Source organism: Xiphophorus maculatus, chromosome 12 (assembly GCF_002775205.1).
Source record: "Xiphophorus maculatus strain JP 163 A chromosome 12, X_maculatus-5.0-male, whole genome shotgun sequence".
Classification (NCBI taxonomy): Eukaryota; Metazoa; Chordata; class Actinopteri; order Cyprinodontiformes; family Poeciliidae; genus Xiphophorus; species Xiphophorus maculatus.
In genome coordinates this window covers 8,134,919-8,152,408 of record NC_036454.1, presented here as the reverse complement: position 1 = coordinate 8,152,408, position 17,490 = coordinate 8,134,919, and the positions used below count along the sequence as shown (strand labels likewise).

Below are 17,490 nucleotides of genomic sequence, written 5' to 3'. Positions count from 1 at the left end.
TCGTGCCAGTAGTGACAAAGATCGTCTATTGCGGTTCGATGGGGTGATGCGCTGCTGGACAATCTAACAAATATCTAAAGTAAAAATAATGTATGTGCCCTAATTACTGTGTATGGTTTCGGTGCTTTATATATACAAAAAAGTGTATATCACATCTGCTTAGACAATAGAACAAAAATAAAGTGATGTAAGATTTTAAAATTACATTGTAAAAAAAAAGGAAAAAAAAGATATGTTAGATGAGAATTCATCAGTTTTATGAAGAAAACTTAATAATTTAGGTTAATGGAACAAGTTGCAACAGATATGAGAAACTGACTGATCAGAAACTGAATAGAAACTTATAAAGATATTAGAAAGATAAGACAAAGATATATACAGATACTGTCTGAAGCCTGCACATGTTTCAGCTAAAATATTAGTCTTAAGTATGTTTCTTTTTGAGTACTAAACGTACCCTAAAACTGAAAAATCATTTTAGTTTTGCAGCTGAAAGTATTTTTGCTTTTTATAATAAATCTATTGTTATGCAACCTACAGTTTAAAATTACAGAACAAAAACATTGAAAATAATCAGAAAGTCTAAGGATTTAGAAGAAAATATAGAAAAAGGATATCTTCTATCTAAAAAAAACTAATCAAACTTCAATATTGAAAAGCATACCCAAAGATTTGACTTGATTCAGCTTTCCCTGGAGAAATCTATTTCACTTAATATCACCAGATGTCACTATTTACTACAAAATCAAGATACAGTCATAGAGCAGATTAGAGAACAAATGAATCAAAATATGCTCACATCTAAGGAGTTTTTAGTTACTTAGTTCTTTCTAATTAATTTCAATCCATGTGTGAGTGTGAAGCGTTTTTCTTCCTTTCACCAAACATTCCAGCTCAATGCTCTAAAGCTGTAAAATTTTGCTCATGACCTGATTGGACGACTTCATCTATGTTTAGTTTTTACATGTCTTTCATCAAGGTGAGAAAAATACTGTGTTTAACAAGCCGGGGGTTTGTGCTTGATTTGAGACCTGATCCTCTGAGTAAATGTGTTTTCACACTGAGGTGACGACCTGCAGATGAATTCACACTAACGCGACGCTCCACTGAATGCAGGCGTGAGTCCAATCTTTTTACTTCATCCTCACTTTTCTCACAGAAGATCCACAAAACACAAAGTAATGAAATATGACAAGAATCTCACCCCACATATTCATGTCTTAAAACTAACTAAAAATAACTTATTCTTAAATAAAATTAGTTTGAATAAAAGAAGAACCCACCGAGGTGTTTGTTTTTTCTTATTATTTCATTTATGGCAAGACGTTTATCTAGGGCTGAGTAAAATAATCTGCCAACAGAACTAACACTTTTACGTCAACATTTAGAAACTATTGGCATAAAACAAACTCATAAATCTTGTTGAAAATGTATTTGTAAGTTAGTTTTGTTTTTGACTTTGCAGCAAGAAATACATCTTTCTATGAAATAATCTGCCTGTGGCGCAAGACAAGTTTTCACATAATATAAATTGAAATGTTTTGTTCCACTGGCAGATTATTTCACCTTTAGCTAGAACTTTTTCATCCATATTAAGTGACTATTGACTAACAACAAGCTCCAATATCTTACTGAAAAAATATCTATATGTTAGTTTTGTCTTATTTAAACTGTACTACATTATTTGCACTACAAACTTGACAATAATATGTTGTAATAGTTTGTATTTTGCAGTGTACTGCAGCCTTTTTTATATAAATACCATTTAAGATATTTAGAAAGACATTTCACTGCAAAAACAAAATCCTACAAAGTATTTTGATCTAGTTTCTAGTGCAAAGCATCTCAGTAAACTTAAAATAAGACAAAACTAACGTACAAGGAACTTTTCAGCAATAAATAGTAGCTTGTTTTAAGTCAGTAATTGCTTAATATGGATGAAAAAGTTCTAGTTAAGTGAGATAATCTACCAGTGGAACAAAATATTTCAACTTATATTATGTGAAAACTGTCTTATTCCACTGGCAGATTACTTCACAGCAAGATTTATTTCTCGCTACAAAGTTCCTTCTGAATTAGTTTAGTCTTGTTTCAAATATACTAAGATGTTACTTGAGAGAAACTAACCCAAATCTACTTGGTTAGATTTAGTTTTTTTGCAGTGTACCCCCAATTAACCCTGGGCTTTCGTGATTTTTTAAAACTTTTTCCTCTTCCTGTAGTGACAAATATGTCTCATCATCACATCAGAACCAGGACAAAAGGACTTTTGAGTGCTGGACAAAGCGAGAATCTGTTCGTCCACAATAGAGCTGTGCTGGGTGGAGCTTGGTGGAGTTAAATCTAACAGTCAGTATCATTTAGTGATCTGATATATCCTGGAGAATAATGCTCAGGGCAATTAAAAGTGATACATGTTTATAGTACATACAGCAAAAAGGAGATTACGTATTGTAAAGGTGTGGAGATAGTTGACCTGTATAATGTTTGTGAGGTTTCCAGTTCAGCCAGGTCTGCCTCCGCCCTGCATTTCTCTGTACATTTCTCAGGGGTTTTTACTTTCTTTTCACTCCATCCTTGCATTGTTCTCCCCTCCAGTCATCTGAGTTGCTGTTCAGCTTCTCACATCTCACCAGCAGCCATTGTATTCTTCCTCAGTACACCTGGGTCTGGTGCGTGCAAACCACACAGGGCTCTGAGGAAGAGCTTGTCATTGTTTGGAGATGTGAGACCAAATATTGCCCTGAAAACTAGTTTGTGTGCTGCCAAAACAAACAAGGATACTGTTGCTTTACTTAATTTATCTCACTATAAAAGCACAAAATCTTACCAAGTATTTTTTGGTCATGTAACTAAAATGCAAGTACATTTTCAGCAGGACATAGGAAGTAAATAATTCCTTAATACTGATAAAAACATACTAGTCCCACTGGTAGATTATTCCACCTTTAACGAGCCAAATTTTTATAGAACCCAGTAGAATAGAAACAGCCTTTATTGTCCCGCAAAGGGGAAATTCAAGTGTGACAGCAGGAACAAATAAAAAACTAAATTAACAATAATATTAATATACTAAACAAGACTATAACATAACATACTGTTTAGTTATTAGAAATAGGCAACTGATCACTTTTTCAAAAATATAAGTGAAATAATCTGCTACAGTAGAATTGGCACTTTTTAATTATTAAACCTGTATTGACTTAATTAAAACTTTCATATCTTGCTGAAAAGTTGTAAGTCAGTTTTGTCTTATTTCAATTTTACTAAGATAGTTGCACTAGAAACTGGACCAAAAATGCTTAGTAAGACTATTCTCCTGCAAAATATCAGTTTTAACCATATTTAAAGTGTGTTTAAAGGTAACCATACACCTTTCCTTCCTTAAATTAAGCTTTAAAGGTCATGTTTGCTGAACTCATGACTGCCTTCAGGTATTCTGCGCGGTGTCATGTTGCTTCCCTCTTCTTGTTTGCAGAGGGGCTGGATTCCCCGGCGGCGCCTCCTCTCTAAATACGGTCACCTGTGTTCAGCTGCTGCAGCAACAGCAGTCACTTTCACCTCCGAGAAGCAGAAAGTCGGCCGAGCAAAGCAAAGAAAGACCCACTGACGCTCTGAAGTACATGTAAGTACTGCTTCTCCTTCAAACAGCAGCTCTAACACAAAAACTGGAAACTTTTCTGGAGAAATTATCACTCTCTAACCTAAATATAACGCATAAGATTCAGTTTTCACAGGAAGTTTAATAACTTTTTATCATTCTATTTTTTTAAAAAGGGGAGACATGTAAAGCAATAATTTGCTAAAATAATGGCCAATTTTTGCCAAAATGGCCTAAATCAACTTTTTGAAGCTTATTTTAGTTATTTATCTTTGCTAAATCACTTTTGGCAAAACATGGCGTGGGCCATTATTGTAGGAAGGTGACCACATGAAAACGTAAAAGTTATGTTTCAAGCAATGGGCTGGGCTGGGGTTGCTAGGCAATGGGCTGAACTTCTCTGGGGTTGCTAGGTTACGCCACAGGACTGTGACTTAACAATCAGGAGGTTTTTGAAACAACTCATTTTTCAGACACTAAAAACATTAACTTATTGCCAGAAAAGTCTGGGTGGTTATCCAGTTTTCACAAGCAGTAAAACTCCTATGAAAACTGGAGTTTTCACTCCAGTTTTTTTCACTCAGTGAAAACCGGCTCCCGGTGCCAAGCTTGGGCACCGGAAGCCCAAGCTCCTTGGTGCTTGGGCACTTAAAAAAGCCAGAGCAGTTTTCTAAGTGCTTGGGCTGTTTTTAGAAGCAGTAAAAACACAAATGGAAGTATAAAAATGTGCAAAATGTGAATTGTGCATAATATGTGCCCTCAGTAGCCAAATACGGCCCATAATAACTTTTTCTGTGGCCCTTACATGAATATAACTCCCGAGATAAGAGTTTTGTGTTTAAATATTATTTACTCCATCAAATCAAAGCTGTTTTTATCTGTATTGCCAAATTACATTATTGTGAAATGATGTTAATCAAATACAAACAGGTATTTATTAATATTTAAAGTTTGTTAAAGGGTTTTATCAATACATTCTGCCTCAACACCCCTGCCTTAAGGGAAAAGCTAACTCTAATCTAAACTTTCTACAGAAACCACAATGGCCTCCACCCTGTCGGTGCGCAGCCTCTCAGTGCATCAGCCCTCCTTCTCCAGCGTCACGGTGAGAGACAGCGGGCGCAGCCTGCGCTCCAAGCCCCCCGTCTCCTCTCTGTCCACCATCAGCACGCTGTCCCTGTCCCGCTCGGTGTCCATGGGAAACGGCCTCAACATGCTGGGCTCCAGCCTGTCCTTGAACGGCCTTGGGGCCAGCGAGAAGGAGACCATGCAGGGCCTGAATGACAGGCTGGCCAACTACCTGGACAAGGTACGGTCACTGGAGCGGTCCAACGCCGAGCTGGAGGCGAAGATCAAGCACCTCATGATGGAGAGAACGCCAAAAGGCCACGACATAGAGGGCATGATGGCCCAGGCACATACCATCGGGCAGGAGGTTAGTGACTCAGCAGAAATACTTTCCATGGTCACTGCAAAAACATAAAATATTACCAAGTATTTTTAGTTCAGTTTCAAGTTCAAACTTCTTAGTAGACTTGAAATAAGATAAGCCTAACTTACAGGTCACTTTTCAGCAAAAATAGGAGCTTATTTTAAATAAACAATTTCCTAATACAGACGACAAAGTATTTGTTATAAGTGATCAAATTTGGAACAAGATATTTTTCTCATTATATACTAAGTTGAAATGTCTTGTTACACAGAGAAATTATTTCACTTATAATAAACTTGTTCATCAATATTAAGTAATTATTAACTTAAGATAAGCTCCCATTTCATGTTCAAAAGTTATTTGTAGGTTAGTTTTGTCTTATTTCAAGACTTTTTTGGTTTTGCAGTAAAATCTTTTGTCTAAATGTAACTCAAATGGCTGCAAAAACACAAAATCTTGCCAAGTATTTTTGGTCTAGTTTCTAGTGCAAATATTTTAGTACAAAACTAATTTACAAGTATCCTTCCTGCAAGACACAGGAGCCTGTTTTAAAGTTGGAGAATCTTTTATACAAAATGTTTTCACATATTTGTTAAAACTGTCACCATGTCATGACTGTATGAGGCGGACAATCTGTGTAAATATTGATCTCCTCCTTGAGCTTCTATTGCCGTAAGAAAAAATGCTTCGCTCCTGATCAAAAACAACCAGTCAGAGCTAAGAGGAGGGTCTTAGCGCTGTCAATCAATCACATGTACTAACTGCTCAACATGCTCAAGTGCACTAAGATATTTGCACTGGAAACTAGACCACCAATGCTTGGTAATATTTTGTGTTTTTGCAATGCGACTTTCTCAATCACACATTTTCCTCTACAGATGAGAAAGAGGACGCTGGAGAACGCCCGCATCATGCTGGAGATTGACAACGCCAAACTGGCAGCTGATGATTTCAGGGTGAAGTGAGTGTCATGCAGAGGTTATTTTTTTCTTTTCTGCCTTCCTGTGAGTGTTCACACGGGAGTGCCAGACAACAAAGCATGAGAATAAATGACCTTTCTGTCAGACTGTGAAACAAGAGCCCCCTTCTCACGGAGCTCAGGTACTGAACAACCAAGAAACACCAGTTGGAGCTGGTAGAGATAGATTATGCAGGTCAGAGGGATCCCATCCATCTCCAAAGAGACCGGAGCTGGTAAAGAGGGTATAGACTCAAAAATCACACACTGGGTTTTCATGATGTACTGACGGTATGTTGCTTGGTTTCATGCTTATTACGACATGGCTTCTGTTAGGATGAAAAATGTATCACGATATTAGCATATCATTTCAGTCGTTATCACTAATTATTGATTAGCTTTTTGTTTTAAATGTATAAGATACCACCAAACTGATGGTATAACCCTTCCTGCTTTATTCGGTTTTCACTACACGCCGTTGTTGTTTATTTTTAAGCAATTTTGAGACATGGTGGTGAAATGTTAAAATGCTGCTGCGTCAGTTACTCAACAGGCCGTTGCTAGGCAACCACAAGTTACTCAAAAGGCTGGTGCTAGGCAACCGAAGAGGACACGAGTTAGTTGATACCACCAACTTTGATTAACTGTCCATGAAATGTTGAGCGACTAAAGTCTTTCCTCCGCGTACATCTCGCAGAATACTGTGCGGTTCTGGATTGGAGTTTAGCAAACATTATATTGAATATTCTTTCGATGTATTATCTGTCCATTCATATATATTGTTATTGATTTATTGTCCAGTCCTAGCTTCTGTTCATTTCAGTCCAATTCCTCTAAGTTCCCATCACAGCATTAGAAATAGTTGGCTAATGGCAGAATATTTTATTTATAACAATACATTTTTACATGATGTGAGTGAAATAATCTGCCAGTGGAACTAGTTCTTTTTCATTTATATTAAGGAATTACTCGCTTAAAACAAGCTCTAATATCTTGCAGAAAAGGTACTGCTAAGTTAGTTTTGTCTTATTTCCAGTTTACTAAGATACATTTTAAAGTTGACCAAAAACACTTGGCAAAATGTTACATTTTTGCAGTGCACAGCCAAAACCAAACAGCAGACCAGGTGTAGCTTCTATGGAGAGAATAAACACTGATATAAAACAAAAACTTAACATTTGAAACACCATCAAATAGTGCAAATTGGAGAGTAGTAGAAGACAAAAGCAGAGTGAGGAATTTGGTCAAACTCCTCTTTCTTGGTCTCATTTGTCCAAACGGCATTATTCCAAAAGTTTTTTGCAATTGTATAAGCCGGGGTCATCCTGACAGTTTGTATTCTTCTGTAAAGTCAGATTGGTATTGTGTCAACACACACTAAACTCTGCAGAAATTATCAATTTTTTGTGACTCTTTGATCAAGCATTAGTAGCGTCTGGCAGCTACTTTCACTCTGAAGTTTTGGAAGCAACAAAGACCCACTTTTATTTTTTCTGCAACTATTTATTTCCGATCTCTTTCTTTTTTCCTGCAGATGGGAAGCAGAGGCCTCCCTGTGCCAGTCGGTGGAGAGGGACTGTCAGGCTCTGCGGAGAGCAAAGTCAGACCATGACCAGATCATCGCCACTCTGAGAGGAGACCTGGACAGCCTGAAGGAGGAGATGTACTACCTCAAGAAGAATCACGACGAGGTGAGAAAGAATTGGCGGTCTGGGCAGAGCAGAGTGATTTTCCCGCAGAAAAACAGAAGCCAAAGTTGTTCACAAGCAGTGATTTTAAACAATAATGCCTCACTAGCTGCGTTTCCATTACAAACGTACAAATATTTGTATTTCGCAGATCCGGTGTTTTTATTAAATAAGAAATCAAATGAAAATCACAAGTAGATCAGCTTTTTCACGCGATAAGCCGTTAAAAAACATGGCGACGACAGATGTAAGCAGTTATGGCGACGCTCATCACTCATCTGTCAACCATCAGACGTGAGCGGCTACGCAAGCGGCGTTTAGGGGAAATTGTAATTTGTGATTTTTACAGAAGAGTTATGGATTCAACACGTTAAAATACACAATTTCCTCATAAACTGTGTGATGTTGTGACAGCTCTGGTGGTTCCAGCTGCACACTGTTCGTAAAAACATAAACAAACGTTCATCTTCCTACCACTTCCTGTTGTCTTCTTCTTCGTGGTTTTTGTCGGTAATAACATCCGGCTGTTGATCACGTGACTCTTGTGACACAAAAAAGTGTTTCAATTGCAGTTTTTGTGAAATACAAGTCATATCAAAATGTTGCGCAAAAACGTTTAATTGAAAAACTTTACCTTTTCGAAATTGCCATGTTTCCGTTAAGTGAATTTATTTATTTCTTTAATTTCAAGATGCGCTATTTTATTTTATGGCTAATGGAAACTCAGTTACTGTTAAAATTTGAGTCTGTTTGATATTTTTGGGATAAAACTAAAATAAGACACATTTGACCACCTGAGCTGGACAAAATGTTTTTGCTCCTCTGATCTCAAGCTGGTATGAAACTGGGACAGACAGCATGTACTTTCTCAGTGTTCAGCAGGTTTATCAGTGTCTGAAACATAATAATCATATTATACAGTATGAACACAGACACTCCCTTCATCATCAAACTGAGAGTGTTTAGATAGACAGGCGTGGTGACCAGGATGTCACCTCAGACTTAATTAAGCTTTGCTTTACAGCTTACATAGTGCACTACAAAGATCAAGAAACAATTATTATCCACTTTAAATTATCCACATTGATGGGAAGAATCCTGCCTAGCATTACTTTATTGTTTTCCTTTGGGATCTGAACTTGTGAGGTTAATTTTGGAACATTTTGATTTTCCTTTAAAGGAGTCCAACACAGGGTAGGTCTCCTCTTTATTCTCTTCTTCTTCTTTTTATTGGGTGACAAAGTAAAGCAGGGACGGAGATTGAGAACAGGGCTATGACCCATCAAAATCACTAATTTAAACAAGATTTACCCTTTTTTTTTAACCCGTCTGACAATGTGGCTCTCAGAAGTGCTGTGTTAGACAACAGATTTACTTTTACACATGGAGCATTATGGCTTTTGCCATGGTGCCACATTAGATATATGAATGAAACTTTATTAGAAATTTAGCTTTAGCTTTATGTCAAAAGTAATGAACACAGAGGTGGAAATTAAAGAAAGGTGGGGAAAAAAGGGAAAGAAGGGGAAAGGAGTGGAAAGAAGCATAAAGAGAACACAACTGAACACTAAGAGTCTGCCTCTACACCTGCAGAAAGAGAAAAAACAAAACTGAGGAACCACAGTAACAATACATTCATATGTACTACAACCAGATTTCTGTGAATTTTATCCAGCTTATTCTTGGACAAAATACCTACAAATGGAAAGTAATTGACAAAGCATAATTAAAAACAGAGAAAATGTCCTTTAAAAAAAATACAAAAAACTATTTTAATCATTTTGGGCTCAACTTAATACATGAACACTCCAAATCTACAAAAAGAAGACAGATAATTATTTTGCAAACTACATATATCACCCATTTGTTTGTCTTCACAGCCATTCTGGTTGCAAATTGCTTAGATAAACACTTTGTCATCATTGTTCAACTAACTTAACTCTAATAACTTGAAGTATTTCAGGTTTTTCTTCTTCCTTTTTTCATATTTTGATCTTCATACTCTAAAGATGCAGAGGAAAACATATTTTAGTAACCGATTCTTCAGCTGAGAGAGTCTGCAGCTTCAAGGGTCGGTTATTATCGGTCTTTGTGTGAAATCAAGGCTCCATTGTTTAAATCTTTGCCATGTATTCATAAATACATTCAAAGACTATATGTGCAGTTGGAAAACAGTGCTGAAGAATTATGCTGCCTTCCAGTTGTACTCAGAACTGGGAAATTCTGACTTCTCAGTCGAATCTGGGAAACTGGGAGCATCTCCAACTACCCCCAGTTGACACTTATTAGGCCAACTTTGCGTTTCAATATGGCCGCTCCTCACATCAACAGTAGTAAGATGTAGTGGAAACATTGCCAGATATGTAAAAGTACGTCTTAAATCAATGTTGCATGCAGCACCTGCAACTCTAAACTGAACAAATTAAAAGTTCTGTTTGTTTTTGGATAATTTGTCAGAGGTAGCAGACAATGTTTATTGGGATCGCTAAGTTGAAATTCCAACTTTTTAACTAGAACGCTGTAGAGGGGCAGTGCTCCCAGTGCTAACTAAAAACAACTAATCAGCACCAGGATGAGGGTCTTAGCGCTGCCAATCATGCTTGCGTGCACGCCGTTCTTCTAGATCCCCGCTTTCTGCTACGATAAAGCGTTTCCCGTGAGCAGAACCTGTTGTATTTGCTAATTCTAATTAGCATAACCACATGCCGAATATGTCGGCATAAATGCCAACATATTCCGACAAATGAAGTTGTTTCTCCACCATTAGCACATTTAACAGCACGTTCACAAGGTTGATTGACAGGGCTAAGGCTTTCTTCCTGGCTCTGATTGGTTATTTTTGGTTGGGAGCGGTGCATTTCTTCAGGCGGCAATAGTAGCTCAGGGAGGAGATTCATCTTTTCACAGATGATCTATCTCATAACATTCTGTCACAACATGATGACAGTTTTAATAAATATGTAAAACCATATTTTTTTATAAAAGTTACATACTTCAGCTTTAACATGAGTCTGACATCAAACCCAGCTCCAAGTTCCCACTTCCCAGGTAGCTGGAACGCAACATTAATACCAACTGCACATATTTCAGGAGAAGAGCACCCTGAAGGCCCGACTGGCCACGGAGCAGGTGAGCGTGGAGGTGGAGGCAGCTCAGGGGCCCGACCTGGGGGCCATCATGGCTGAGCTGAGGGTCCAGTATGAGGGCATCGCGCGCAAGAACAAGGAGGACGCCGAAGCCTGGTACCTGAAGAAGGTTGGTGAAAATCGTTCTTGTTTCTGCTGTGATTATTGCTGAAAGCAGAATCTGTAAGCGATGACCCGTTTTACCAATGCTTTTCCGCAGTTGGAGGCTGTTCAGTGTGAGGTGAAAGAAAGCAACGAGGCGCTGCGCTGCGCCCAAGGAGAGCTCAGCGAGAGGAGGCGCTTCCTGCAAGCTCTGGAGGTGGAGCTGGACAATCTACGCAAACAGGTAATCCAGAGTTTATGGGTGGTGTGAATATGTGTCACCTAGGACTGGACAATAAATCAATAAAAATATACCTCACAATATACATGTAGTCAATATCAATAGATAACACTTCTGATAGAAAATTCAATAGAATATTAAAGATTGGTGGAATCAACTAACCCACTCACTCTTTGGTTACCTAGCAACAACCCATTCCATTTGGTTACCTAGCAACAACTTGTTGAGTACATTTAAGGTTTTGCTACAAAGCAACAAAAAGTAATGGAGTGAATACTGTGTATTAAGGAGGAAAAGTCATATCACCAGTTTGGCAGTATTTCAGATATTTAAAACAAAAAATTAATTTAAAAAAATGATCGATAAACTGATATGAAACGCTTATATCATGAGAAGTTTTTCAGCAATATCGCCCAGCCGTGATGTAATGTTTCTTGTTCACTGCAGGAAAAGTGATTTGACTTCACAACAGACTCAGATTCACCCTATTTATTTTTAAAAGACAAAAGTAATCAAGTTGGTGGAATTTAACTAAAATTTACATCAAAAACACAAAGTTAATAGATCGATTTTTCAGCCAGTTTCTGCACCAAAGAGTTAAGAATGTATAAAGAATGTATAAACATGTTTTCATTGAGGCTCTTTAAAAGGTAAATATATACAATTTTATCTAAAAGAATAGAATAGAACAGAAATATACATTATTGTAGAATATTTTGTGCAACAGTGGCAAAGTTACGTGCATTTTAAGCAAATAGTCACACAAATATAGACTATATACATATATAAACAGAATAAAGAATAAAAATACAGTAAGGGCAAAATTTCAACATAAATACTGTGTAGTTATACAAAAAATACTCTAGTCCAGAAGAATGTGGATCTGTGTTGGTTAAAATGTGCATGTCTCTTTGACACTTTATTTGTAATTAGTGAACAAATTTAAATTTTTTATCACTGTCACTCTGCACAAAATAGATCGAGGTGTATTTGCTAATTTATTATGAAGGAGTGCAATACTTCTTATTGCAAAAATGAAATACGCATCACAATAATAGTGTTTTCTTTTTTTTAAAATAAGAAAATATTTTTTTTTAAAAAGATTGTCTCTCATTAGCCCATCTGCTTCTCCTCATCCTCACCTCGTCTTCGGAGGTGCAGACGTGTCGGGACAGTCAGTGGAAAACAGCTGCTTGTTCTTTGTGTATAAAGAGCTATTAATGTACAGATACACAAAGTGTGGAGCAGATTCACTAAACTACTGTGATCAATCAGCATGTCAGGACATTGACATCTGCTGGAGAGGCACATAAAGCTCTTAAATGTTTGCGCAGCATGAAGGCAGGAGGTTGACATCGTCATGCTGACAGATGTGTCAGGCTAAGAAGGGTGACTGAGTGGAAGGGTGAAAAGAGCGAGCTTATTGTCGATAATTTGCTTATAATGATTCAAAAGTTTCAATCTTTTATCCTCACCTTTTGTCTCACTATTCATGTTGCGACATGAGCAGCCCGCTTCATCTGCGGTATATAAAGATTCAATGGTATTTAAGTGTGCCATATTATTTTAACTGTTGGAAAGTAAGATGAGCTGATAAACACTAAATTTACAGTAAATAACAAGTTTGATATCTTACATTTCAGAGGCAGCAGCCATCAACATGATGTTTTTTCTATATTATTTTTATAGTTTTTATTTTTTCCACGTGTAATAACTTTTAGTTTGTATTATTCAATGGTATTCTTGGTGCTCCTGGGAGACCCTGGTGGTGTGAGGGGGTATAGCAGTCGCTTAACTTTCATATGCCTTGGGCCGGTCTTCTGTTTATTTGTGCTAGTCACAAAGCATGTGGGGGAATAGTCACAGCTCACTGTGATTGTATGGCTGGGAAGGTTATATTTAATTTATTTAGCTTTTTATTTTTTAACATGAAAGTCCCACTAAATAAACATTATCTTTTCTGTCCGTGACTCGGCACTGAGCTAGCTGCTAACAACATTAGCACTCTGAGGACAACCACGCTGGGGGATAAAAATAATATATATTACCATACATATGAATGCTTGGCTTTTTAAGTAACTATCCAATAAAATATCTGTAAATACAATTTAAACAATGGATCGTTACCTGTTAGAAAGTGAGGCTGCAAGCTCTGCCGTTAGTTTCCGCACCTCCTGTTTTTAGCTGTAGATTGTTGATCCACTTTTCTCCTCTTTTCCAGTAAGCTTTTTAAAATTAACTCCTTTCTGGCCAACTACCGGTTGGAACAACCATGCAGGATACAGACTTTAGACATTTTGATGCTGGATCAACAGAAATAAATGGGCTGCATTTACTTCCGGCCCTCCATCTGCATTGGGTGACGTCGGTGCCACGTCATCTGAAACCCAGCAATAGACTTAGCTATCTGTCTGTGCTACAGCAGGAAAATCTGACGAGGTAGCACTGATAGTCAGAACACCGGCTCTGCACATAGCTTATCTCATATTTCACATAAATAGTAATGAAGGTATATTTTTAGTACTGGAAATAAAATCACAAATATATGTTAAGGAAATTTATTTGCATTAATTTGCAACAAAAACAAAAGAAAAAGAATTTGAGTTTGTAATTATCAATCCAGCAGCTTCTGCCCTTACATTAAATAAAATGCAATAAATAACCCTCAACAAACTACTTAGGAATGGTTCCCAGTGAACAGTTGACAATAGTTAACAATCGTAAATTAAACACAGCTAAAAAGCACAACATTATAACAGTTAAAAACTTAAACAAAACATGGCAAAATTACACCTAAAACTCTGAATTAATATACTTATATCTTAAAAGTATTACTTGTAAAGAATACATAGAGCTGATCCCAATACCTACCACTTTACAAACAGTAAAAAAGGGGAAGAGCTGACAGTTAGTGGTTGCTATGGTAACCACCAACGGTCAAGAGCAGCATAACTTATACAGCTATGAAAATCAGGATGAAATAACTTTGACTAAACAAAATGAATTTGAAGAATAAGTAAGAACTTTGACAAACTTCACATCTATAAAAATGCTAAAACGAAACCTGTCAGTTACTGGTTTCTATGGTAACCACCGACTGTCAAGCGTAATGGGCCTAATATAGACAGAAATCAAGAGAAAATAACTTTTTGACGAAAAACAAACAAACAATTGAAGCATAAATAAACCATTTTTGACCAACTTCACTTCAATAATAATGTTAAATTCAAAGCCTATTTCAATAATTTTACATTTTGTGTCACCAGGTCAGCGTGTTGGAGGGAAACCTGGGAGAGACCGGACACAAATACACCGTGGAGATGGACCGCCTCCAGGCTACCCTGACGCAGCTGGAGGACGAGCTGTCCCAGCTGCGTTTGGACATGCAGCGCAACAAAACCGACTACGAGCAGCTTCTGCGCATCAAGCAAAACCTGGAGATGGAGATCGCCACCTACAGGCGGCTGCTGGAAGGAGAGGAAATGTAAATACGGAAGGGCAACTGGGAAAAAAAATCTAATCAAAAGTAAACGCTTAAATTAGGATTTTTCTGTCCCAGATTCTGACTAGAGCTCTTCATAACTTTGGCCAAAATGATAAAGAAGGAATAGTTTTAAAACTTTAAAAATTTATTAGTTTTTCTGCATAGAATCACAACAGAAATCATTATATTTGTGTCACTTTATATTTTACAAGCATAAAATAAAAACATTCATTTCATTTATGTAAAGGTTTGATGCTTCTCTTCTTTGAAAATATAATAATCTAAATGAAATAGCTGATTTTTGATAACATATTATTAATTTTTTTTTTAAAAAGTTTTTTTTTAAGTGTCCATCCATGAACAAAAGTTGTTTAGCAGGACATTTTAATGTTAACTGCAAGTGGAAAAAATAAAAATAAAAATGTATTCTCTTGGTTTATAAACTTCTCCAATCAGGTCACATGACACAGAAGCCGCAGCAGTATTTTTTTTACTGTAAGCATCATTGTAAAGAGTGGAAAACTTTGAGATTGTTAGAGACAATATGTCCTCACAGAAAAAACAGCTGATGTTAGAAACTACATTTAGGATTATTATAGAGATTGTTTAAAATGGCCTCATCAGAACATCCAAAATGTTCTTTAAAACTGCTATATTGAACTGCATGTCATGTTGTTAAAACAACAGACCTTTGATTACTGGGAGTAATCCTTTAAATTAACCTTTAAAGCAACTTTAAGCTCAAATTTAGCAAAATTTTAAATACTGTCTTATTCCTCTAGTAAATAGTTACTATAAATGATTATATTTTAGTCTAACTAAGAAGTAATGAAAGTAGAATAGTCAAGTTTACAGTAGCAACACTGCTTTACTAATATTTTACACAATAAAAGCATCATACAGTAACCAATTATGAAACAAGCAATAATTACATTTTGTCAAAAGTCAAATCATTAAGCAAATATATGTCAAATATATTGATCAATGTTCTAGTTATTATGAGTCATAGGTGGGTTTCCAGCCTTGACTTAAAGGAACTCAGTGTTTCAGCATTTTTACAGTTTTCTAGAAGTTTGTTACAGATTTGTGGTGCATAGAAGTTGAATGCAGCTTCTCTAGAATATAATAGAATATAACAGATCAGAATGGTTTTATCCTTTGTGAAAATATTCTGCGTTTGCACAATTTTTGTGAAAAAGCCTCCAAGATTAAACTAATGATTTTTTTATTTATCAAACGCAGATCTGAAGATAAATGAAAAAGGAGTTCCTCATAGAATAACATTCATCTCTTAAATCTTAGAGACACAAAAAGTCTATTTGTACAGCACATTTCAGCAACAAGGCAGTTCAAAGTGCTTTACATCACAAAACACTAAAATAAAACGTCATAAAAACATCATTGAGAAACCAGTGACAAACATGACATGACGTGAACCTCGTTGTATTTATTAAGTTTGTGTTTGTTTCATTAATGCTGTAACTTTTTATTACAGGGTGAAAGAAACGCTTCCGCCTCCTAAAAGTAAGTTTAGACTATTATATTTCGCAAACATTTTTAAAAAATCTAATTTGTATCTTTTTCACTTTACCTTCGGAAATTCCAGCAAGTTAAGAAAAACATTTGATCCTTTATGGAGTTTTTTCTGTTCACTTGATCCACACAAAAGAAAAGAAATGAAAAGAAATGAAATCTCTCCCTGTTGGAGTCGCTGACCCAGATCGTCCAGTCATTAGATTTCAGTCCAGCTTGAGGATTTCCTCGTCGGCGCCGGTCCAACTGGTATCAGATATTTGTTCTTCTGTTGCAGAAGACCCCGAGGTCCGGACCAGGAAGATCGTAAAAGTCGTCACGCAGACGATGATCAACGGCAAAGTGGTCGAGGAGTCCAGTGAGGTGGAGCAGATTGAGGACAGCAAGAAATGAGCCAAAATAAAAAACTCTGCTGGGTTTTATAAGCCAAATAATCCGACCTGCTTCTCTGAAAACTCTGGAAATGAGGATTAAAATTTTGGTGGAAAGTTTTCACTCATAGTTTATTTCATTTAAATTCTTATCTTTACATTAATCTGCTGGTTTCTAATGTTTTGTTCAACTTTTACAACATTAATATATCAATTATTGGTTGTATTGAACAAGCATTTTCTATGCAATTCAAACACTCTGAAGTTTTTACCCAAACAGAATCGGTTTTGAACTTTATATTCTTTTTTTTTAACAAATTTCTGTAAAAAGATCAGAAAGATCTTACTGCCATTTATTTGTTTATAAATTAAATAAATGTTCTTCCACTTAGAGTGTAAATCTGAATTATTATATAGATATTGTTGCAAAAGTATAACAGAGTTTTATGGTCATACTAAAAAGAATAACACAAAAAAATTACAAGAATAAAGTCATAATGTTAAAACAGTCATAATATTGCCAAAATAAATTTGTATGAGAATAAAGTCAAAAATTAACAAGAAGTCATAATATAACAAGAATAAATAAATAATAATATTATAAAGTCGTAATAATGTGAGATCTGCTGTTTTTATAGAAAAAAGGTTAAATATTAAACATAGAGCCAGAATTATGTCAGAATCTTGGCAGGTTACAAAACCTCTATGATTGAGGCAGAAAAAAAAATCACCATAAATTAAAACTTGTGCGTTTATTTCTTGCTTTTAAAAATTATTGAAGTTGCATACTGTATAATTATTCCATCCTGGGAAAAGAAATAGTTGAAATAAATCTGAAAAAGCCTCTAAATTAATGCATTCATGCAAATGGTGAGTGGATGCAGATTTCTATCTGTAATGTGACAGACACTTAATTATGCATTACTTAATAACAGTTACAAATGAATCAACCTGG

At 36.2% G+C, this 17,490-nt stretch overlaps 1 protein-coding gene across 2 annotated transcripts; it reads left to right on the top strand.

The window, feature by feature from the left end:
- The first annotated feature begins 3,540 nt into the window (after window positions 1-3,540).
- LOC102233235 (keratin, type I cytoskeletal 18-like) lies at window positions 3,541-16,926 on the top strand. Of its 2 annotated transcripts, XM_023343220.1 has the most exons (9): window positions 3,541-3,625; window positions 4,636-5,036; window positions 5,912-5,994; window positions 7,526-7,682; window positions 10,770-10,934; window positions 11,025-11,150; window positions 14,414-14,631; window positions 16,127-16,155; window positions 16,442-16,557. In XM_023343220.1, exons 2-9 carry the CDS (start codon window positions 4,644-4,646, stop codon window positions 16,555-16,557), a joined length of 1,287 nt encoding a protein of 428 aa, XP_023198988.1. In that variant the 5' UTR covers window positions 3,541-3,625; window positions 4,636-4,643. The 2 variants fall into 2 exon arrangements, with proteins under 2 accessions (XP_023198988.1, XP_014324982.1); XM_014469496.1 differs by lacking the exon at window positions 3,541-3,625 and having other exon boundaries at window positions 4,644-5,036; window positions 16,442-16,926.
- Window positions 16,927-17,490: the final 564 nt, after the last annotated feature.